Source organism: Cinclus cinclus, chromosome 5 (genome assembly GCF_963662255.1).
Source record: "Cinclus cinclus chromosome 5, bCinCin1.1, whole genome shotgun sequence".
NCBI classification, from domain to species: Eukaryota; Metazoa; Chordata; class Aves; order Passeriformes; family Cinclidae; genus Cinclus; species Cinclus cinclus.
Window position 1 is genome coordinate 59411283 of NC_085050.1, and position 25257 is coordinate 59436539.

The window sequence follows — 25257 nt, forward strand, 5'->3', positions numbered from 1 at the left end:
TAGTGCCTCTCATAATATGGTCATGAGATGCTACCAACAACCATGTGAAAGGAGGAAGAGCTTCCTTTCTTAACAACAGCTTCACTGACTTAAACCTGTCAAAATCGTCTTAATAGCTGATTTATTTTAATAAACCTGTAACTACTGATTGATCTGTCATCTTTGTAAACAGAGCAAGCTCTTGCCCATAGCATGTGGATTAATGCCAGCTTGTTGAATTTATGGATGTAGAGCCTACAATATTTATATGAATAATTATTTTCTTAACCTGAGTCTTTTTTGGAGGAGGTGCTCAAAAATGTTTATTGCCATAGGGAACATTTTGTATTATTTATATTTGATGGGCTCTGTTAATGCTGGAAAATTTTTGTGACCGAGGGTTGAACATGGGTTATTACCACTGGAATACTGCATGCATGGAGAAGAAAATATGCTATTTAGCCTCACATCAGTCTGTTTATTTCCCAGGTAACATGCATGTGTCACTAGCAGAGGCTCTGGAGGTTCGGGGGGGACCATTGCAAGAAGAAGAAATATGGGCTATTTTAAATCAAAGTGCAGAGAGCCTTCAAGAGCTATTCAGAAAAGGTAAGCATTTTTTAAGACTCATAAATACAGAAGTGGAAACATCTTGGTTATATTAACATGCCATATAAATAAACTGTCCTTCCTAGGCTCTAAACCCAAACAATACCTTGCTCCTAGGTTGTCTCTGGGTAAATGCCTTTCTGCACCCCAGCCCAAGGGTTGCTTTCAACCATCACTTCATGTTCTGCCAGAAGCTGTGGCACATCCCTTGTGATGGTAACTTAATTATTTTAGACCCATTGATGTGAGAGGGAAACTTAGGAAAAAAGTGATAACCAAGTCTGAGACCATTAGAACACTTTGGTACTGAAGGGGACATAGAAGTGGGTACAGTAATGGCTGCAGTCATGACCAGTGTGCTCCAAAGAGATTTTGTCTCAAAGGTGAAAAACAGAAAACTTCACCAGAGGGCTAGATATGATTCCCCAGAATGTAAGTGGCAGCACCTGCATAGCCACTGAGAGGAATGTGGTGTTGTCTTGTTCTTCAAAGAAGTATTCCTTCTCCCTCCCCCCTCCACCTCAGTAGGCTCCAAGCTCAGCATCTGTGATACTGCTGATAATACACATTTTTGCACTAGGTCTGAATATGGAACTTTTCTCCTTCCTTATGTTTTCCTTTCTTTAAAATCTGCAAATCCTTAAGACCCTTCCCTCCCTTTCTTGCTTTTTTTAAATAGCAATAAATGCTTAACCCACATATTGAACTTCAGTAACATCTTTAATTTGTTCTCAGATAAAGTTTATGTTCCCATGATGCATCCTAGTATCCCAGCACGTTTATGGGGGATCATCCCCTTATATCTAAGCATGCATATGCAAACTTACTCAGTTTCATTGATGAAAAATCAAAGCCTCACATTTTGAAAATAGTCATTGTTTTGCCACATTATTATGCAAGGGGCACATTTTTGTTATTTGTGGCAAAATAATTTGTATTTTTTGTAAGTATTTGATTTAGAATTTTATCGAGATTCAACATTTAGGTTGTTTTGGGCTGGTTTTTTTAAGATTTGGTTTAGACAATCTATTGATACAGACACTGTCTCTGTCTTATGCATTGCACACCCTCTGAGAGTGGTCTCTGTTGGATGCTTCACGGCCTTCAGAGAAGGCAGATGTGGGCAGAAACTGCTATATGGTGCCTGATTTCTGATCACATTTGACTTAGCTTTTAATATGACTTTTATCAACTCCAATAACATATTTTTTTGCCAAGTGAATTATAGTTTTAACATCCCATTCAAATTTATCTTCTCTTTACCAGTGCTCTCACAATCCATGTGTGCTTTCCCTATTAGGAATGCTGAGTTTATTGTTGCAGTTTGACCAACTGACCTGTCCTGCTGCTTCTCATATTGCAAAAAAAAAGGAAAGCTGGCATCTGCTTTCCTCTTTCACTCTTTGTTGTCTCTTGTAGACAGTCAGGAGATTAAGACCTTGACTTAAGAGGAATCTTGAATGATTAGAGGTTTACTCTTGTAAACTTTACAGGGATTGACACATGGAGCTCCATCTTCTAATCCACCTGCAAGATCACAATTGTCTGAGCACATAATAGTGAAACCACTTAAAACTTTATCCTGGGTCTGAATTTTTTTTCTAAAGGGAGTCTCCACTGAAAGTAAGAGCTCACCCTTTCTTGTCTGAGAGTAGTGCAGAAAAGTTATTACAATCTCTTTATGAAGACTGCATGCAAGCATCACCAATGAGAGCACAGTCAGCCCTCCTTCAGAAGAACATGTACTGAAAGATGAGAGCACAAAACAGAAATCTGCCCCAGGACTTCTGATATGTGTTTTTAAGGCAGGGGAATGTTTGCCAGCCAAGACTGGCTAAGGTGGCAGAAGCTTCTGATCTTACTTCCTATCTATGAAGACCAAAACACAAATTCAGATAAAATCAGTGCCAGAGGAATCTGTCTCTTTTTTGGAGATGAAACTGTTTTATTGAGTTGTTTTTCTGCTAGTTCAGCAAACTATTTTCAGTTGCATGCTATTAATTAACCTGGGATATAGCCTTTGGTAAAACACACTTCAAGAGACACTCAAATGAAAGAGCTTTTCTGTGTAACTAAGGTCGATAAAGGTAATCTAATTCCTCCCAGCAAGTTGGATAACCAGACAGTCTTTAATGAAGCTTGTCTTTACTAAGGAACCAATCTAGGAACCTTTTTTGTCATCTTGAATATCAGCTTCTGTGCTGGCTTATGAAGGTGGTGTTGATGTGCAGGAACAGAAAATGTGGAGGTTCCTGTAGGCTTGTCTGACTTAATTTTGTTCTTTATGTGTGGAGGACTTGTAGCAACCTGGGGATACTAAAGAAATCTTGTTTTTCTTGGTCAAATTTCAGGCCCATTCCTTCCATGCTTATGGTGTGGAAGAACTATTTTATGGCAGAGGGTGAGTTTCCAAAATTTTTCTGAACTGACTGATTGCTCCTGGGCAGAGGGAGATAGGATAAGCTTTTAGCTTCTGTGAGATCACAGCATGTTCAGCTTTGACCAGCTCTCAAAAGTGCTCTTCCTCCCTGTACAAAATCCTGAAGTCCCTGAACATGCATGCTCTTCTGTAACAAAATATAAGCTTTGCTGAGTGTTTTGCGCATTGTTTCTTCAAGAACATTAAATTAGGCATATTGTTCAACTGTCTGTGCTCCAGCTGTTTTGAAATGAGGGGGATTAAAAAGGCCTTGGAAATAGCCAGCTCTTAAATTGCCATCTGTTGGCAGCCTTCCCACACCAGCCGAGGAACCACAGACTCTTAAAGGAATTGCCATCCCAAGTAATTGTTTATGTATGTGATCCTGGTAGAGTTTTGGTAGTTTGTTTCAAGTTGGGAATCTTGCTATCACTCTGTCAACTGAGAACCTGTTCTTCAATTAATTTCTTACTTAAGCTAGTTTCTGGAATTTAGAGAAAATGCCCAAAACAAGCTTTTGTTACAGATTTGATGACTTCTTGATATATAAAAGTTGTGCATATCTTTTAGTGAGTCTATCTTCTTATCCATCAAAGCACTGAATAGAAGAAGCACAGGATGAGAATCCATTGCCTTTATGGTTAGTTGCATATTACATCACACCTGATTCAGCAACAGATACAGAAATGTGCATGTTTTTATCCCTCTTTGTATTTACATTTCTAACAGATGTTGAACTCCTTAAAAATCCTTCCCAAATTTATTTCTATCATTATAAAAAATGAAAGCTTAGATTGAAATGCCCAGTTACTAATCAGTAATTTAGAAGATCAGACTCTGGTAGCTGTCTTGTCAGCAGATTATAAACTGTTAAATGAAGCAGAAAGACAATCTAGGACTCAGTTGCAGATCTGACTTCAGTTGGACTGGTGATGTTGAGATTAATCTGGAGATTTGAAAAGGCCGATACCAGACCTGCCCTTCTCTTACATCTGTTTAATTATCTGCAATAACTATTTTGTTGTTGAAAGGGTGTATCAGCTGTTTCAGACGTGCTGTATCTTGCACTCAGAACTCCATGAGGTCAAAGGAACAAGTCTTTGAAGTAATCTCAAATGTGAGTGTATAAGCATAAGGAGAATGCTGTGCTCACTGCTGTTGAGAATTATAAAACAGGCGTCCCTCTAATTTGCTAGGTTTAACTGGAAAAGATTTATCTAAACGTGAAAATGGGAAAGCCTTCATCTGTCACTTAGGCCACTCCTGCTCTAAAGTGTGTGTTGAAAATAATTGGTCCTTAAGCTTGGAGACATGTATCTAAAGGGAGAGGGGTGGGAGAGAAGGGGGACAGCGAGTCTGATATTAAAAAGACAGGTTGAGTAAAGGAGAGTCTTTGCAAGTTCTATGTCTTGCAAATTTTGCATATGGGAAATGATTTATGTAAAGAAAAGTCATATCATCTGAAAGTGGATGTGAAGAGGAAGATTATGGTTTTCAGGGACCTGTAAATCTTGTTGACAGTTAAACTACTGTAGCTGCTTTGCTTGAGTAAGTGTAATGAAAAGAAGGAAGGCAAAGTGTGAAACGTGTTGATGGGGACTAGTGTGAGTCCTAAGTAGTCATAGACCTAGTTGGGATGGAGCAGGAAATGGATTGGTTTGGTTGAAAAGAGGAAAGATGCAATAGGAAGGGATAAACCCCCAAATCCTCATTTCCTGAGCTTATTGGCAGGCAATAAATGATTGCTTTTTCCCTTTGACAGTAACTATTGGGGAATAATTTTTCTTTTTTCACTGTCTGGTGGCATTTGATCTTTTGGTTGCTGAGAAGGAGAGAGATTGGGCTTTTGTAATTTTATTGGGGTTTTAAATTCTTTTAGTTTCTATTCTTCATCCTTTCCTCCACCTCCACCCACCCTACTCACACCAAAGAGGCTCAGTGACTACATGCACTCTTTGCAGAGCTCTGCTGGATGTAGTCAGCAGACAGTGTAGTGTGGTGTTTGATTGTGGGGCAGCTCAGGAACAGAAACTGATCTCAGAAACTAATTGTTCACCCTGTTTCTTGCTCTAGTATCCTCAGGAAAGAGTAAGTTTCAGTTTTCCAAGGGGTTCAGTATCCCATCACTGCTCGCCTATCCGTTTGTGCCGAAGGGAGAGGGAGCAGAGATGCTGCAGTGCTGCTTGTCCTGCACACCAGGCGTGCAGGGACATGCTGCACCAGCCCAAGGAGGAGAGGACCTACAGCAGAAGTGGTCCCATGTGCTGGAATTTTCCTGGCCAGGCTCCAGGTGAGACAGTGGTCTGCCTGCCTCCAGCCTGGCCTGAGCATACAAATTTTCAGGTTCCTTTGTTCTAGGAGAAATCTTACTTGTATCAGTGAGGGCTATGGAGGGAAGCAAAGATGTGTGTTGAAAGTCTTGTGTATATTTTTGGGTTGTTCTGTGCTTTTTAGAGATTTGTGTACTCGGTGCTAATGGCTGTGGCCTAAGAGAGAAGTGGGAGGAAAAGATCCTGAAGGACTGACTTGAATTGTGACTATAGCTTGGGAATTCAAAATACCTGCCATCAATATTGTAAAGTAGCTCCATTTCAAATATTTGTCTGCATGTCTCTTAGAATGTGTTGGTTCTTTTTTATCTTTGGCTATTTGTATGCTGTTAAAGCACATAAAGGATTTTTTTCCTCTCTCATTTGTTTGGCAGATGCTCTGTAGCTGAATATTATTTCAGTTTTTATTGTGTTTAAAGCCAGTTCACTCTCTCACTTTAAGGAAGGCCACGCTATTTATCTCTGTCTTGGCACTGCTTGAAATGCTGTGCTCTCACAAGTGTTTTGTTACCAAGTTGCATAGTTCTGGAGTTAACACAGAAGGCTGGCAGCTCTAGCACAGTTGAAAGCCCATTGGATAGAAAATTGACCAGCAGCCATATCCTGAATTCCAGTGCATTTAGAAAAAGGGGGTTGAAACTTTTTTTTTTCTCTTAATTTTCTTCAGTATTTTCAAGACTGTGTTACACTTAGTGCTCTTGTAAATTATTCTGAAAGCCTAAACAGAAGATGAAAATACTGGAAAATAGTTTCTTTGGTTTTACTGTAGTTTCTGGCTATTTGATGCATTGCATCTTTGCTACTTTTTCATTCATGGTGCAAACATGTTAGTGTTACTAAAAAGTATTTCCTTAGGTATATCTACCTGGTTGGAGTTTTGAGATTAGTTATTTGGGTTTATGATGCATGCCTTAAGGAAGGAACTGGAGAATTAATTGTTTTATCCTTATCCTTCATAACAATAGATTAGATTGCCTGGAGTTGTGATGTAGGCACTGTGATCTGCTCTATTAGTTATGAGCTACTGAAAGAGGAAGCTGAGAAAATGTCAGTAAAAGGAGCCTGGCAACATCAGTCCTTTTGCTAAATTTACTGTTTATCACATTAATTTTACATTGCTTCGGGTCATGAAGATTCTCGTGTGGGGGTGGATCAATGAATGCAGACTCTACACCAGTAGGAGACAAATACTCTAAAGTTTGTTGAAACTAATATTGGGAAGACTTCAGACTAGTTGGGGGGGGCTTAATTGTTTTAAAAACCAAGTTAATTTTTTGTCTTAGTATGTTTCAGAATATGAGGAATTTTTATGTATTTTAAATATTTGTTCTACAAAATGTTAATTTAAGATTAAAGCCTCTACATTTCTTAAGGTTCCTGAGTTGGGACTCATAAGGTGAAATCTTAAAATATTATAAGATGTTGCTTGTTTAGGGTTTTTATATCAGTGGTGAATACACACAGAAGTGGTGCAGAATCTAGCAGTTACCCACAGGATAATTCTTGAAAGTCAAAGGCCAATTAAGGTAGTCTTCCTAGAGATGTTTTTGGAAGCTTTGCTATATAATGTAGTATTTTCTTGCTACATATAATAGGAATGCCCTGTCCATCTTTATGGTGTTTTTTCCTAACATCTGAACTTGCTGCCACAACAGCGAACAGCACTTGTTCCATTTGTTTCAGAGGAAGTGGGGTTACAGAATTGAAGGACTTACTTGGGAGATCCTTTTACACCTGATACCTGCAAGCAGTAATTTAATACATTTCCTAGGAGATTAGAAATATTCTAGATTACAAGATAGTTCAGCAGTCTAGGATCCAGCACTGTAGCAATATCCTGAGCTGGAGAGTAGAAAATGTTAGTGCTGGTGCTAATGGAGAAAATTATTATTATTCTGCTGTTTTTGCTTGCTACATCAAGGGAAAAGGACATATTTGAATGTGTGTTTCCTCAGAATTTTGATGTATTGATATATTGTGTAGCAGAAGACAGAGACATTACCTTTTTGCCTATGAAAAAATAAAAGTTAACTTTTATTTTTACTTAGTAAAACCTCATGCCTCCTTCAGTGAAACTGAGTTGATTCATGTTTGAGGGGTAGAATCAATATTTTGACTTAAGAAAATGGTCTTTTAAAAGTTAATTAGACAGCAGTATTATCAGACATCAAAAACCTAGCTGGCAAATTGTGTATCTTGGTTACTTTTGATTCTGCAATTTCAGTGCTTGTTTTGAAATCTTCAGGTACTTGTAATATTTTGTTTACTTTAGACTAAAAAGGACTTCCGTGCCCCAAAACTGTTCTGTTTTGTCCCCTTCTCTTAGCCACTGTAATGAGTCCTTCCCCACTAACTTTGTCTATCTTCCAAATATTGCTGCTGAATTAGTGCTGTGTTAGGATAGAAACTCCATTCCTATTGTAGAAATTAGCCATAATGACATGTGCACTGCAGAAAGGGAACATTTTATATGCCAGCTGTAACATAAATGAGATTGAGTATTTTAGCAGGCTCTTCCTGAGCTTCCTGGTATGAACAATAGCAAAGAATAGTCATAAAAGATAGGTGTTACTCCCCAGTGTGATTAAAATTGAGGTTGTTGTTGTGGTTATGAAACACCACAGGTGGAAAAGGAAGCATGAATCTATTCCACTAATAGTATGTAGACTGATAATAAACTTAGCATCCAGCAAGGGCATCAAACAACATTGCTTCATTTTCAGGGTGGCTTATGGGTTTTTTTTCTCCCCTTTTGATTACAGCTGATTCTACTGCTCTGGGATTCATTGTTTCTCCATGGTCTCTCCTGTTGCTTCCATCTGGCAGTGTGTCATTTACTGATGAAAATGTGTCCCAACAAGACCTGCGAGCATTCACAGCACCAGAGGTTCTGCAGAACCAGTCTCTGTCATCCCTGTCAGATGTTGAAAAGGTACAGTGCCTCTTCCTTGGCAGAAAGCTCTGGTGTTTTGCTGTTGATCACTTCACAAAATAGCTTTAAACTGTCTTTTTTGTCTCCCCATGGTTTGTGATTAATGTAATTTCTTTTGTGGGGGGGGGGGAGGATTCCTCCTACTTTGTTTTTGCTGCTTAAAATGAAATAGTGATTGTAGTTGTATGCAGTTGTAAGGAAGAGTTTCTACAAGCCCTGGCTACATATATACATACTTGGCACTTGTCAACTTGTCAACTTGTCATACTTGTCAATGGCTGCACACACTTTTTTTTTTTCCACTTTTCCTTTTTAACTCTTTCACAGGGATAAATGTTCAGACAGGTAAGGTTTGTATGTGTGATCTCCTCCAGGTACAGACAAACTTACTCTCTTCTCAGCTGTATTCTTGACAAGAATTTGTTGCAAATGGTAACACTCCCCAGAAAACCATTCCCTTGGCTTAGTCAAAGATATGTAGATATGGGAGTGAAAAGGGAGCTGAGCTATTTCTATCTCCTTGGCTTCCCTGGATCAATAATCTTTAGAGGGAAGCTAGCCACAGCCAGTGTTGTATTCTGGGAATAATTATGATATTTGGCAGTGTTGCTCCAGGAAGAACAGGTCTTACTCCAGAGGAAAGTGGTATTGGCATCAATTGCTGTTGTGTGCACAAGGGCTCTTAAAACGTTTGTTTCTGTGTTGGATATTTTGTTTTAGCTGTTTTTTGTATATAGTCAGTTTTCTTCAGGGCTATATCATCAAATACCTACTGAAAATCCACAGTTACTCCCAAGCCCTTTAGACATCCTTCTTGCCCTGCATATTGTCAAAATTAATGGTATAATAAAATATGTTTAGAGTTTTGTCTATGGCAAAACTATAAACAATTAGAATGCTAGGCTGAAAGTTTTAATAGAGAAGTAAAAATAACACTGACATCAATGAAGACTCAGGTTCAGTTATGTAGGATGCAGCTGCCAAGTCCTGTAGTCATATTGTTGGAATTGTTTATTTTCTTTCAAGAGGGACAACACTTTTGAAGACAGTAACATTACCTCTGGTGCCAACTCTGAAGTGCACAAGACCAGCCTTTAAAACTGGCAGAAAAAAATAGTTCTGAAGTGACAAATTTGTGACCTTTGTCAGAGCTGATTGCATTCTTTGTTCTGTGCCAGTATTCAATATGCTACTTTTGTTCTTTTTGAAATAAATGGGCGTCTGTTACTATGAAAAGCCATGCTGTGATATTTCTTAATCATTAGGAAGGAAACACTCAGAGGGACCTTTGTGTGTGAATGCCAACACAGAGCATATCAATAGGTGATGACCAAATGCTGGCCCTCTGCACATGTGCAGCTCTGATTAATCCTCCAGTGCTGATTAGGGCTCTGTGAATTTCTTTCCTGGTGTCAGCACAACCTTGCTTGCTGGCTGGAAGGTGATCTACTTAGTGGCTTATGTGGAAGAAGAAGCTTCCTGAAACATGGCTTTGTACCAAAACTGGTGTCCTTTTATGACTTTATTAGTTGAATTTAGTAGGGCTGATAAACAGCTTATATGTGCATCCCTCTTTTTATGACTGCTTCTCTTTGCATTCCTATTAAACTCTGTATTAGGTGGTACACTGGTTCTTTGTTGGGAATATGTTGAGTTTGTGTTTCTTAGATCACAGAATCAGATCTTGCTTTGCTGACTGTGGTAAGTTTGGACACATTTAAACTTTTTTTTTCTTCCATCACAACTGGCTGTAGTTCACTGAATTAATTTACTGGAAATTTTTGGTGTTTTCCTTTTTTGATTGTTCTACTAAAAGCTGCTGAAGCCAGAAAAACACCTTGTTTTTAAGGCTTTGTATCAGACAGTCACAGAGTTGCCTTTGTCTTTTCATTTATGATTGTACTTGCTCATACAAATTTAACACTGTATTCAAGGAGAAATAATAATAAAAACAAGACTGTCAATAAATGAATACCCCTGTGATTCCAAGACACAGTCAGTTTGAATCCAAAATATGTCTGAGGTAACTGCAAGCGTGTTGGAAATAGAGTAACCAAACCATTCAAAATTGGAATGGAGATTGATTTGGGAAATTAACTTCATGTTGATTTATATATTGTGGAACATATTTTAAGTATCACAGTACAAAAATTAATTGGAAGTTTTGAATAAATGCTTTTATTTTGGAAGCTGTTTTTAGGTAGATTAGTCGAATAGCAAGTTTTAGTTAAGAGATCTGATTGTGCATCTCGTTTTGGCAAGTTGATGCTCAGAATCGTGGAATGATAGAATACCCTGAATTGAAAGGGATCCTCAAGGATCATCAAGTCCAGCTCAAGATTCCAAAGAGGACAACCCAGAAATGTATCTGACCATTGTCCAAATCTTTCTTGAACACTGACAGACTTATGACTATGACAATGTCTCTAATTAGCGTTAACTAGTTTTATATAGTCTTTTTAATTGCTGTTCTTGCATTACTGGGGGACTGAAAGAGTTGGAAAAGTTCTGTTTTTGTTTGGTTGGGGCTTTTGCTTGATTGTTTGTGTCTTTTGTGTTTTGTTGGCTTTTTCTGAAAAGTTTTTTTTTTTTTTTGCATTCATTATTGCTGTCAAAGCATCTTCACCTTTTTCTGTGTAGCCACCTTTTTCTGGTATATCTTAATAGGTAAAGAAGACTTTGTAGCTTTTCAGTTGAAAGGGTAATGGATAATAAACCAGAGAGAGAGAGTGATTTTCTCAAGTATTTGAAAAATAATGTTTCTGATTGGATGGGGCAGTGGTTTTAACTTAGAACCCTTGATGCATTTTTCTGACTACTGTCCTGATCTGTTCAGATTTTTGTCAATTTATATATCTAGAATTTATTAAGATGTTTTACTTTTAGTTGAAGAGGCTGACTTGTGTGATTACTTTTAACTTATCACTGTCCTTGTAACTGTTGTTCATGGCCTTCAGAATTATTCAATAAATTTGTTGCTTTAAGTAACAAATATTATTAATAACATGGTATAGTGAGCCATCACTAGTGTATATTACTTTTACAGTCCTGAAAAACTGTGCTTTCGTTCTATACTTATCTGTTTTGAGAGTCACCTAGAGAGCCAGCATGTGCTTTTGTTCTTAATTCTGCAGTGTTTAAAGGTTTTATTCCCTGTACTGATGGGTGTGTAACATTGAAGATGTATTAATCGTTCATTATATGTGTAATGGTTAATGTACCTTAAAATATACGTTATAGGTTAAGGTACTGGTTCAAATGTTTATATTCTTTTTTTCATTCCTTCTATTTCTTTTGATCCCAATCTTTGTGATCTCATTAGGATAGCCCCCTGCTTGAGTTGTGCTAAGGTCTGCCTTGCCTTCAGACACAGGTTTTAAGGATCCTTAGATACAACCATGCAGTCTTTAACCCACACTAGGCTGACTGTATGAATTACATGAGTTTCTGGCTTCAGTGTGAGATGAAAGCTTAAAATTGAACAGAGAAGAGGAGGGCACTGGTTAGATGTTGTATGTTTTGTAGTACTAGGATTTGCTTCTCTGAACCTCATGTAATGGAGAGGTAGGATTTGAAAGACAGCTGAGCTTAAATACTAGAAATGTGTTTCTAAGCAAAATGATGTTAAGTTAGTTGCTCTCCTTTAAAAGTTTGCTTTGCATTTCCAGTCTTGTTCAAAGAGTTGACAGATGTCTTGTGTCTTATGGCAGGTCCATATTTATTCTCTTGGTATGGCACTCTTTTGGGGAGCTGACTACGAAGTTCCTCAAAGTCAGGTAAGTTTAGATTTGGTTTTGTTTAATATTGCAACCTCAGAAGTGATGTCATTTGACTGACTCTACATTTGAATTTGCATGGCAGGGTGTCATACTGAGACACTGAGGAGTGAGAATTGAGAATTTTGCAGAATGGTTCAGGTTGGAAAGGACCACGGTGAATCCAACCTCCCTTCCCAAGCACGGTCATCCCAGAGCATAGGGCACAGGATTGTATCCAAATGGTTCAGTGAGGGAGACTCCACAGCTTCTCTGGGCAATTTATTCCAATTACTGCACAGTACAGAAGTTTTCTTTCCCATACTTGGAGCTTTTTCTTGTGAAGTGTGGTGTTGTCTTGCAGGCAGAAGGTGCTGATAACACATTTCTGTTTGTTTCCATGCAGATATATCTGGGCTAGTCTATCCTGTAATGCCACAAGCTGAAAGACAGCATTTTAAGCTGCTGACAAAGGAGAAAGTAATTTGTTTTGGTTTAGGCTTACATAAAAATAAATATTGAAGTAACATGGTTGTTTTTACACATAATAAAGCAACTTGTTCTCCATGCTGACATAGCTTCTGTGAGTCTGGATTTGGCACATATAGATACTTACCTTTCACAATGGCCAAGAAAGGGTATGAATTTGGAGCAGGGAGTAGACTCTTGCTATTGACTTGTCAGTCAATGCAGACACAGTTGCAGGCTGCTTAGAGCTGAATGTTATTGCTCAATGTAGTTATTTTACACACCCAGCAGAGCTCTTAGGCTGTCCTGCTAAAACTGACTGAAGAAAAATGTGATTCATTATCTTCCTCAGTGTTCTTTCCCTGCCCCCAGTTAAACTTTTAGAAGCAAATATCTAGAAGAGTGAAAATAAGATGAAATGCTTCTGAAAAAGCTTTTAATAATGGTCTTGCAGCTGTGGGAGAAGCAATTTGTGGTGCAGATGTAGGTTTGTTCCTACTAGTCAATGTTATATATAAGACTAAGGAAGAAAATTTTGGAAGACTTCAGCATTTTAGCCATTCAGTTCCTAGTATTTTCTTTAACAGAGTGGCAGTTGCAATCTCAGCTGCCTGAATCCAGCTAAGTGAGGTAAAAAATTCAAAGTTTTGCCTGTTTAGGGGTACCTTTTCATAATTCCTACTGTGCCTATTCCAAAATCCCTAAAGTTCTCTTAGATTCTAGGGCTTTTCTCTTTCGTTGCTCTCTTCTCTTGTAGGAGATGAAAGGAGCAATATTCAACAGTAGTACGAGAGTGACTTAAAGTAGGTGGGTGTTGGGAAGAATGTAGGCATGAATTTTAGTTCCTGTATTCTTTGTTTCTTCCTTTGGTGTTAAGAGTATAGCAACAGTTTGTCAGTAATGTAGTGGGAAGGCATGTTTTACCTGCTATTAAAACAGTATTTCCCCAAAGACAACTGTGGTGAGGTATGCCTGGAAGGAATTTGCCTTTTGGAGGCTGTCATGTGGATCCTCTGTCCTGTGGAATTAGTGTTGACAGAAGGACAGTCTTGTGCATGGCATTACTTTTGTGCATTAATTTGTATATGCAGGTTTTCCTTTTTTTTAATGCATTTTCTGTATTTGTCTGCCTCTGTTCATTAATGAGCTGCTTCTCTGCTGGGAGTGTGGCTGAAGATGAGATTCATATCTTATTCACATGCATGATTTTTATGATTAGTTAGAAGTGATAAACAGATAGATGGAGAAATCCTATATTAATTAAATCAGGGTGGTCCAGAGTGCCTTTTTATGGTTCACCTTAAGAGTGCTCACACAGGGAAGATTGAAAGATTGCAATTGTTTGAAGCACTCTGTGATGCAAAAAGCTTGACAGTGTTTGTACTTTGTGGGTAACCACCCACTTTGGGAGAGTTGCAGATCTGAAAGCTCAGGTCCCAAGTGCCTGCGGTCCCTGAGAACAAGTGTTACCACTGACTGCTGCATACCCTGGGGAGGAATATTCCATTACAGTGCGCTGCATTCACTGAATGGGGAGAGCAGAAAGACATCTAGATTTTTATTTTTTTTTTTAGACTGTATGGTTGTTGTCCTGCAGTTATGAAGCTCTGCTTTGTTAACTAGTGGCTTGGTTGTTTTATTCTTTACTTTTTCTGTTGATACTGTTTTGTGATATCATTGGAATTTGGGAATGCTAACACTGCTGCAAAATATTGGTGAGGTGAGCAACTGCAGAAAATGAGCACAGAGGGTTGTACAAAATTATTGTGATGAGGTTTGAATTTTATACTTATGAGTGGAAGAATGTTCAAAATTAAGGATTAAAACTTCCTCTGATCCTTTTCCCTTTTACTTTATTTTCACTTATTCATTAAACATTTGAGAAAGTCATCGGTGTCCTGACCTTGCAGATCAGGCAGCTTGTTTACACCTGGTCATTGTAGAGTAGGACTTGAAACCAGAGGCTGAATGCCTCTCTCCTGTTCTAAAGCCACTATTTTTTTGCCTCCTAGATGGTGACTTTCAAACTGGCTCTCAGACAATGTAGCAATAGCTCTCATGAGCATATGGTTGAGTGTCTTTTGTTTCTGTGTGTCCCCCAAGTTGCTGTTAAAACTGATTCTCTTCTCTCCTGTTCTTGTTTGTCACTAGCCTATCAAGCTTGGAGACCATCTCAACAGCATACTCCTAGGCATGTGTGAAGATGTCATTTATGCCCGTGTGTCTGTACGGACTGTTCTGGATGCCTGCAGTGCCCACATAAGGAACAGCAACTGTGCCCCTTCTTTCTCCTATGTGAAGCAGTTGGTCAGACTGGTTCTGGGAAGTCTGTCTGGGGTAAGTCTGTGTCAGCATTTGAGGAAATAATAGAGGTGAGCAGGAAGAGAGCAGAAGTGCTAATTCAGAGTCACTCTGCAGTCATTCTTCCTCTTGTTTTGGTATGTTGCAATTTTGACAAGGGTGAGTGTTGAAAGGAAGGAACAGCTTCTCTCCCCATGTAGCAGTTTGTGCACTTGGCAGTTCCCTATGAAACATGCATTCATGAGTTTTTGAGGAGGTCATTTCATGAGCTGACTTCATTGAAAGAAAAGGTAGGGAGAAACAGGAGAACAAGGTGGTGAACTGTAGGGCAAGACTTAGACTTGTTGCTACTTGAAATGCTTCGGAAATGATTGGTGTGAGTTTACTTTAATCTGAAGTTATGCTTTACTTTTGGAGAGTTGATTATTAACAGAAAGAAGGACTGTTTAGGCACTGTGCCAATTTTCTTGCACTTCTGCTCAGCTCTTGAATATGAGAATTATGAAGGGTTTTGCTGCCTAATCATGACCAAATTGTTTTTAGAAGTGAAAGAAATTACATAAACTCATCTTGCAAAGTTACTATTCCTAATGGGCAACTTCTCTCTTCACCATTACAGCATAACTTCACAATAATTAAATAATTTTAAGGAAATAAAGGAAGACCATAAATTGTCATAGAATCATAGAATGGTTTGGGTTAAAAGGGATCTTCAAGACAGATCCAACCTCCCTGACATGGTCAGGGATACCTTGTCCAAGACCAGATTGTTCAGAGCTCCACCCAGCTTGGCCTTGAACACTTCCAGGGAAAAGGCATCCACAACTTTTCTGGGATACTTGTGCCAGTGCCTCAACACCCTCACAGCAAATAACTTCTTAATTGCTACTCTAAATCTCCTCTCAGTTTGAAGCCATTTTCCTTTGTCCTGTTGCTACATGCTCTTGTAAATAGTTCCTCTCTGTCTTTCTTGTAGGCTCCCTTCAGGTACCAGAAGGCCACAATTAGGTCACCCCAAGCCTTTTCTTCTCCAGCCTGAACAACCCCAATTCTCTCCGCCTTTCCTCGTAGGAGAGGTGCTCCACCCCTCTAATCAACTTGGGGTCCTTCCTCTGGACTTGTTCCAGCAGGTCCCTGTGAAAATTGGTGTCTAGAGAGACAGCATGAGAGAAATTGCATGAAGAATGTTTTAAAATCTTTAATTTGGTGATGCTTTTTTTTTTTAATAAAAAGGTATTATCTAATTGTTAGATAGTTTATTCATATATCTGGTTTGGAAATGCTTGCAGAAAACAAGAGGTCCCTGCATTTGTCTAATACTTGACAGCAGCTGATTATGCCAGGCCTTCATTAACAGTGCTGAGCCTGAGCTCCACAAAGCACTGTCTAGTCTGTGAGGTATGTCTGTCAGTCCAGTGCTCCTCACTGTAGTGTCTGAAGTCTTGTGTAGTTGCCAAGTGGAACTAGTCTGTGGTTTAGTGAAATAAAAGGCTACAGGGCCTTCATCAGTGGTGCTAATAAAATAAAGATCCAAATTTTAAATCAGGCCACAAGCTATAGAAGCAGCCACTCTGGACTGTGAGTCATTATTCTCCAAGTTGTTGATGGCCATTTCAGCTTAGCAAGTTTTCTGCTCTCCCTCCTCTTGTACTGATCTAGGCCAGCCTGCCAAAGACAGTAACAGTGCTCCCAAATGCTTGTTCTGAAATCCAGTGGAGAGCTGAATCCACCAAGTGTGGGTTCCAGAGTGGGATCTCCCAATCTCCTGTCCATGTCATTAATGTAGGAGTGGGACAAGCAGTTATCCAGTGCTGAAACTTTGCTCATTTCCTCTGCCAGTAACCTTTCTGATTCTGAATGTGTCACTTTGCAAGAAGACAAGAAAAAAACCCAGGTGAATATAGAACCAAGAATTAACACAGCAATGACAGCATAGCTGTGCTGCTGGGCTTCTGTGCTCCTTAGCCAGCCAGCCCTGCTGGTTTTAATGTTCAGTGCTCTATATGTGTGCTGGAATTTTAAGTTAACAAGAAAAGCGTATAAATTTTGTTTTTTCGGAGGCAGAGTACACATTATTATTCCAAGGTTGGCATGCTGGCATGCCTCTGATCTTGATGAACCTTATCAAAGGTCTTATCTCTGTAACTGGTCATTTGATGGTGTCTGAAGCACAGCCTAGAGGTCCCATTTGAATGTTTTCATTTGCCATGTTAATATCCTTTGTCAAGGGCAATATAGCCCCAGGTTGATTTAGTCTATTTAATGTCAACTGTGTTATATTTTAACTGTGAAGTCTGCTTGATTTCTCCTTCCCTCTGCTGTCCAGATTACACTCCCATTCTATGAAAAGATCTCACTAAGAATGTTTTGCTGTAGCAAATAAACTCTTCTCTGAGTGATTGTATATGCAAATGTTTTTCCTAGGGAAGTAGTGATTTAAAAAAAAAAAAAAAAAACAAAAAAAACCGAGATTAAGTGAAAAGTTAGTGGGAGTAGTTAAGCCTGACACATGAAAAGAATGTGCCTGAGGGTCTGAAGAGACTCCTCACAAATGGGTGCATGTGATTTGACATGTGCAGTAAGTCCTGTGAGGGTTCAAGACAGTTCTTCCTGTAATGCAGAAAACTCTTCAGTAGAACCACGCTGTAATCATGGAAGGTGGTTTTTGAGTGTTACTATCCTTTCAGTTTGCTGTAGGGGTAGAATGTGTTTGAGTTACATCCTTGTGAACTTAATTTATTCTTAGTGAAAAAAAGGTAGACCAAATGTGTAGTTAAATAATGCACACACTATTCAAATATGGATAATTCTAGGGGATATTCTCACTGGTTAATCAGTTTTTTGTTAAAAAGTTTGAACTCCCATTCTGCACTTAACAGTTTGACACTAATATTGTACATTTACATAAATGCAATGCTTCTTTCATACTAATACAAGCTCTTCCAACATTTTGACTTGATGTTACTGCCTTTTTTTGCAGATGGATCAGCTGTCTTGTAATAGAGATAGAAAATTGCAGCCAGACAGGAGCCAGGCAATTCGGGAGAGGCTGAGGGGAAAAGGGCTTCCCACAGGTAAGTGCTTCATTGCAGCCCTGGGGAAGACCAAGTTTGGGTAGGTTTTGCAAGCAAAGAAATCAAATAGAGGAGGACTTGCTTACATTCACAGAACTCTGATGGTTCAGTGTCTAGCTAAATGTTTGTGATAGTAACAGGTGGTGATAGTTTCAAGAAAATATTTGTCTTTTTTCAGTTCAGTCCTTATGGTAGAAACAGTTTTTAAAGGTTCTTGGCCAAAAGTTTTGTTTCTGGAGAAAGGAGATTTTCAGCTGAAGGTTGGTCAGCTAGAGGAACAGGAAGCAGTTTTTCCATGTTCCCTCCTTCCTGTGGACTCTGCTCTCTCATCATAGCTCTAATTGCACAAAACATCCTGAATCCCAGGGAGCCCTGGACTCTTTTCCCTGCACACAAAGCTCTTTTTGTTTGTTGTTTTGTTTTTGTTTGTTTTTTTCTTGAAGAGAAGTGTATGTTCCATCACAGTTTTGCTATGCTTTGACAGTGTGGTGTAGATATGGAGGCCGGTAGGGTTATACTTTACTTCAGTGAAGTGAGGAAACTGGAATACCAGCTGGGAGACAGATGGTTGCCATTTCCACTCTGGAGAAAAAAGGATAAAGTGATGTAGGTTGAATGATGATGTTTGCCATGATTTTTTGTTGTTTAGGATCATGGATGCTGTTGATTATTGGCAGCATCAGCTTTGTGCTAGGCTTTTTAGACAAGAGGATATATTCCTCCTAAAGGCTGGTCTCTATTTTTTCTGGAAGAATTGTGGAGCTGAGCAGGAACATTTTTATAAGGCATCAGCTTGGACCAGTCTAAGTCATTGCAACAAAGATATGTTGCTGATGTTCTTGAGTTGCTCCTCTGTTCTTTGGTTTGTGTCAAGCAACAATGCAGTGAAAAGCAGGAACTGAAATAGGAAATAGCCCATGGAGTTGTCAGTGACAATATGAACTGCAGAAATTAGATACAAGTCTGGCAAGGGATTTGTAGTAATTTTAGATGAGGTTAGATTAGGCTACTGTTTGATATAAAACACTTAGGGCAGTGGTTGTCAGCCCTTCCACTACAGCACTATGTGTTCAGGAGCAGTTTCTGGTACAAGCTGTTTCTTCATTTTTGGCACAAATTCTCCGTTCTGACTGCTTTCTCAGGGGCTTTGTTTTCTTACTGGTTCTTTTTTTTTTTTTTTTCCAGAATATTTCTGTAGCAATAGGGAGATCTTTCAGAAATACAGGGTTTCAGACTGGATCAATCTAGTTGACTGGATTCATAAACTGTGTAATGTCTTTGTTTTCTGATTTTTTTTAAAGAGCTTTCTTAAAATAAATTCTTTCTTTGGTTCCTACTAATTTTAAAGTTTGAACCAGAACCTTATTTTTCTGGTTATTAATTTGTTTATTCTTTAACCTTATGCTTCCCAGTCTCCAGTGTTGTCCAATAAACATTTTCTTTACACGCCTTTGTTCTTTTGCCAGTACTACCCTATTCCATATCTTTTTTTCCAAGAACTTTATTTAAGCACAATGCCTTACTACCTCAAATTTTTAATTTCTGTACCCTCTTTCCATCACCTGTTCTGCTTTTTATTCCATAATCATAATTATCTGTGTTTTGGTAATGGCCAAAGTATCTGTAAAGTTTTGGAGACATAGCAGAATTGTCTTTAAAATCTGTTCTCACTGCATAAGCAAATTCTGATTATTCTTTTCTTTTTTTGTTTCCAGTTTTCTATTCTCTAATACAACTAAACAGTCTTTTGCTGTTTTGTTATTAATTTTCTTAGAAAATCTTTAACTTTTCTTAAAATGTTTGTGGTTTGAGGGGTTTTGTTTCTCTGTCCATTTGTTTTCCTATTCACGACTTCATTTAAACTTTTTACCAGATTTTTCTTTCTCCTGAAGTAATTCTTGTCCCCAGTGTCTTCATTATATCTTAACAAAAAACCTTTTGTTTTAGATTCTACTAGATTTTGGAGATTGCTGTAGTAGCTCCAGCCAATATCTTCATGGCTTTCTGGGTCAACACTAGGGTGAATAACATGTAATGTCTGAAACTTTCTCTGAGGACTCTGTTTTGAACTCAGAGGAAGTAGCCTAGATGATCCAATTGCTTTTTTTACTGTATTCTCTAACTTGAAAAAAATGTCATGGGTAGAATGTTTTTTCCTCTTATTCCTGGACACTGAGTCTACTTGACTCAGCTGCTATCAACCAGTACATTTAACAGACTTTCAAGCAACCTTGGTCAAAATTACTTTCTGAAACGAATGTTCTCTTTTTAGGGGACTTCATACAATCTGAAGAGCTCTAATTTAATAGAACTTTTACTCAAATAATATTTGTGAAGTGAGAGAATCTGATAACCCCCAGACCACAAAGTTGGCCGAATAGTCCTCATCCCTGTTCCTGTGAATTTCATTTGAAGTGTGTACACACACATGTAGAGTGTTGCAGATAATGTGTGGCAGCCCAGGGAATAGATGATTGTGCTTCACTCTTCCAGTGTAAACATTGTCTTGTCTGCATAATTTCAAGCCTGGTCTGAAAGGTACAAGTTATTAATGAGATGCTCTTGAATACTTGATGTTTTCTATTCTTTTCACAATGAGCTGTCAATAAGCAAAACTGCTTTAGAGTTACCTTGTAGGGCTTATGATATTTTGATACTATGGTTCTGTCTTCCCCCCATCCCTAGAAGCAGAAAATATTTTTCATGTTTTCTGGTATTTGAGTCTTTATTTTCCTAATTAAACAGAAAGGATAAATTGAAATCGCTCATTCCTTTGTTTTATGTGTTGCTTGACCTGCTTCCACTAAACAGTTTCCAATTTCTCTGTATCACAGTTTTTACCTGTAGAATTCATTCTTCTTTTCCTTAGAAGCTTTACAACCTTCTTAGCTTCTCCAAAACCTTTCCCAATTCTGCTTTTGTTATCAGTCACTTTTCTTAATATGCCTTAATAGCGCTGTCTGCTCTTTATCTTGATCTTAGATACATTTCTTGATCTCTGTTTTGCTGAGAACTCAGAGGATCGTAAAATACAAAACAGAACCCCTCAAATAACCAAACCAGTTCTAGCTGTTTTCAGTTCTGTTTTTACACTGATGCTAAGTACACTGAGTCATGTATTTGGAAGTTAGTGAGGACCCAGTGAAATGGGTGTCTGATATCAATGGGAGACAGCTTGCATTTGACTCGGGGCAATTCAATGCTTGTTATTTCTTTTTCTGCAGTGGTGTGCTGGTTTGCCAGTGCAAATTCAGTCAATAACAGCACAGATCAGCCACCCTGGGGGCACAGCTGTAGATTTCAGGGAAAGTGAGCTATAGAATGTAGGGCTGATTATATTGGTTGATAATCTCATAGTTTGAGGAGCCACAAATAGAAGGCCAGTTGAAGGTTTAAGAAAGATGTTATGGTTAAAAAAAAAATCCAGCAAAATCAAAACAACTCAGGAAGGCACAAAGTCCTTTTCCCCTGATTTGTCACTGTGCTATTCTGCCGCTCTGTATAACTGAAATAAATGCCTCTTAGACTAGTTGCAAATTGGCAAATATTTAGAAGGTCAGTAAGCTACTAAGAGAGGATTATGATTTTGAGTGCATCTTTCTAATGAGTTAGAAGTTCTGTGAGTCATCTTTTACCCTTTTATTTGGTTTAACTGCCTCTGAGAACACGTTTTGGTTCCAGTTTAGCACTGGGATGATTGGAGAGGACAAGATGGCTGCACATAAGGATGTGTATAACCTGACTAGTCACTTCCCTAGTGTATTACAAGTAAAGTAAGCACAGTGAATAGGAATCCTTGCTGGGAAGGACAGAAGACTCGTCTGATGTGCACTGAGGTGAAGTTCTGTTGAGTTGTTGCGAAAATCTTAGAATTCATAATGAATAGAATAGCTGTCATATGGAGAAAAAGATGCAGCATAAGGGGCAGGGCATTTATTGTGATCTTTAGTGTGTTGGAAAGTTACTTGGAGCATGTAACTTAAAATAAATCATGCTGATAAATCCTGCTAAGTCCAGGAATTTAAGAGATGGTTCTGTTAGAGAGATGTGCTTCTAATTGGAGAGTAGCCAACTAATACCTTAGATATTTGCAGTCTTCGAAAAATGCGATGATTTTTCCCTTATTTGAATTTCATTATTATTAGGATCAGTTTTCCACACCATGTTTATCCACAATTAAAATTGCCAGGGCTTTATCGTTTACTTAGGATAAATGTTTTGAAATTTTTCTACCTCACACATTTAAATCTAATATTTTGCTCACCTTATGGAACCAGCTTTGATGTTTTCAGCTATTCATTTCCGTCTTTATGTCTTGAAGATTATTAACACAAAGCTGTTTATTAATTGATTAATTTTCTCCCCAGTTAAATTTATTTTTCGTCTCTTTCGTGACTCACTTTCTGTGGCTATCTTGGTAAATGAGTTTTACAGCAGGCCTGGCTACAGAAGTAATTTATTGTAAATTAATATTACAGAATGTTTGCTTTTAGTCAAGTCATATTCGGAACACAGGGTTTAGGAACTGACTTAGCCAGCAGAAATAAAAGCAGTAAGACTTGTCATGAGTCATCTGAACCAACGAGTTACTTAATTTTTGTACTTAAAAAACACTTTAGACCTTAAAAAGAGTTCTTACATCAAGAATTATATATGAAAGTTACTTAATTGGTTTCATAGAGTTCTTTTGGTATGACAAAAGATTGTTACTAGTAAACTCTTCCAAATATAAAGCAAGAATTAATTCACTGCGTTACTCTTTGCCACAATTTATCCTTGAAAGGATGTGTAGGCTGTTTAATGCTCAGTTTAAATCTCCCCAACTTGTACTTGCCTGGAAACCTGCTTCCCAGCCATCTAATACCTGAAATCCTGCACCTTGTGTTTATTTGCAAAGTTGCAATTTAAGTTGATGATCCACGAACACCAAGGACGGACCTTTGCCAGAGATGTTTCATCTTCTAAAGAGATGCAGCTAACAGATGCCTTGGCTTTCCTGCCGTGAGGATCCCTGGTTTTAACTTGACTTTTACAATATGGTAGACTGTCACAAGTCCAACTTGTATATTATCATATTACAGTTGTATTCTGACCTTTTTCTCTGCCAGAAATGTGCCGCATTAATGAAGGCTTGAAATGAATTTAAAAGATCATTTAGATTCACCTTAACTGCACACAATAGGAAAAATTTGGAAATAGTGGTCAAAATTGGGGGTGGTGATCAATACCCTGTTTAATTAGATTGTATGCACTATGATATAACAAAAATGGTAGGTGTTGCAAACTGAATGAAAAATGCTAAGTGAAGCTGCTCTTAATTTTAACAATATTCTATGTGTCAACAAAAAAACCTTTCAAATAAGTGAAAACATATCCTGTTTGCTTTTGATCTAGGGAAGTTGACTGTGGATTATTTTATTTTGTGATCTGGGTGAAAACACAACTTTTAGTCTATAAAGAAATGGTTTATAGTGATGACCTCCATATGTGAACTGAAGTCGCTTAAACATTATCTTGATAAATCCAAACAGACAGACTTAAATTATCAAAAACTGCAGCATAAACTTATTTCCATTTACTTGAAAATTTGTCATCTGTAAATATACTAAATATACTTATTTTAAAGTTTCCTGTGGCTCCTCAGTTCCACAAAAAAGGAATTGAGTAGGTGGAGAATAACTTTGAGAATTCAGCAAAACCAAATGAAAACCAGATGAAGACTTCTTGTTGAAATAAAAAAAAAAAAAGGACTTTATCCTTTTTCACTCCAAAAGCCATGCCTGTTTTCGTCCACTAAGTGTTTCTGTTTGCATCTAGCAGTACTGGTGATTGGCATTGGTAGAGATCTTTTAAATTTAGGTATAGTTTCTCCAGGTTTAAGAAGCTTCTAGCCTGGCGCTTTTGGAAACACTGCCAGAGCAGTGCTGAGGACAAACTTGGAACTCTGAAGATAAAACAAGTGCAGACACAAAGATCAGTGAGGAAACCAATCCAGAGATGTCAAAAGCTGTCGCTGTGCAGAAAAGCAGCAGTATCACCGTGCTTCTCCTGGGATACACAACTTTTTGCCTACATGGTTGAGAAATGTACCAAAAAAACCCCTGACCCAATAAAGCTGAATGGAAAAGAGCAATAGTTGCCTTTTCTTGCAGAGATGCTGAGGAAGGGAAGAGGTAAAATGTTGCATTTATGAAAGATGAAGTGCTGCTTGGCAAGGCTCACTACCACTGTTCTGAACAAGATGCCTGGTCTTTGGAGCTGTTTGGTGTTTTTTGATAGAGGAGCTGTCAGTCCAAAGCAGAATGCAAATTGTCACAGAGGGTTTATAACTTGGCCGTTACATATAGTGCTGTCAGCAGTTCTTGTGTCCAGTTCAATTCTTCCTTCACAGAGAATGCATTGTTTAGGAGTATTTCCGTCTGAAACTCGGATTTTTTTCTCAACAATTTAGAAAGGAAAAGAGGGGGTGCCATTCCTAGTAGTCAACCCAAAGGCCACATCTGGCTCTGTTGTCCTCTGTTTGGCTTTTAGCCTGGCCCAAAGGGATTGCAAACCCAACTCCTCCATCAGCTACCCACTCATATTTTAGAAACTAACCACATTGTCTGGGGAGAAAGTTTTTTTTCTGTTGCTTTGTTTCTGCACAAAGATGGCGTGGGAGATGTTTTTTAAACTCCTGTATAATAATTTCCTCTCTTGAGACCATCCAATCTGGCAACAATGATGTGTTCTCATGCACATATGAGCAGTCTTTCCCTGCTCCCCTCAGCCCCTCTCTCTTCCTAACCACCCCCCACTTCCATATGTGTACATCTGCATACATCTGCAAGTCAAAATCCATAAAAGAGTAGAAAAAGGTGTTCTGTTTTGTGCAAACAAAAGGAAGGGGCAGGCAGAAAGACTTTAAAGAAGCGCAAGTTGAGTTTAGGCAGCAAAAACAGATACGGTATGTGACAGTACCAGTTGTGTTTGCACTTACTTAAAAAGTATTGGATTAATTGCCTGTATGATCAAGCTGGTATACAAGTAATCACAGACAGACTGGATTTAGTTAGACTACACCTCTTCCTCGGAGGAAAATCAACCAGATTACTGTCAGTGTGAGTAAAAGATGGTCTGTGAATGACACTGATGTAAAAGAGGGTGTAGTTACATTCATAGCTGAAAACAGCAAAGCAAGAAGGAAGCAGATCTATGGTTATTTAGCAAACGTAACAACTGTCAGTTGAAGGTGTGTGTGGAAAACTAGAATTTCATTTTAGCACCACAAGGGAATTTAATAATGAACTCTGGGTGATTAATTGCTATTTTTATTGTATATATTCCCTCACTACATAGTATACATTGGAATCATACAGTTACTGTAATTGCATTTGAATTATTTACAGTA

At 38.3% G+C, this 25257-nt stretch overlaps 1 protein-coding gene across 1 annotated transcript in view; it reads left to right on the forward strand.

Moving 5' to 3' along the window:
• Positions 1 to 473: 473 nt before the first annotated feature.
• PTPN13 (protein tyrosine phosphatase non-receptor type 13) overlaps positions 474 to 25257 on the forward strand; it is an 85985-nt gene continuing 61201 nt past the window's right edge. Inside the window, exons 1-6 of the mRNA XM_062493658.1 lie at positions 474 to 588; positions 5097 to 5105; positions 8100 to 8269; positions 11980 to 12045; positions 14644 to 14829; positions 17774 to 17867. Coding sequence (XP_062349642.1) covers positions 474 to 588; positions 5097 to 5105; positions 8100 to 8269; positions 11980 to 12045; positions 14644 to 14829; positions 17774 to 17867 — 640 coding nt within the window. The remainder of the gene's footprint in view (positions 589 to 5096; positions 5106 to 8099; positions 8270 to 11979; positions 12046 to 14643; positions 14830 to 17773; positions 17868 to 25257) is intronic.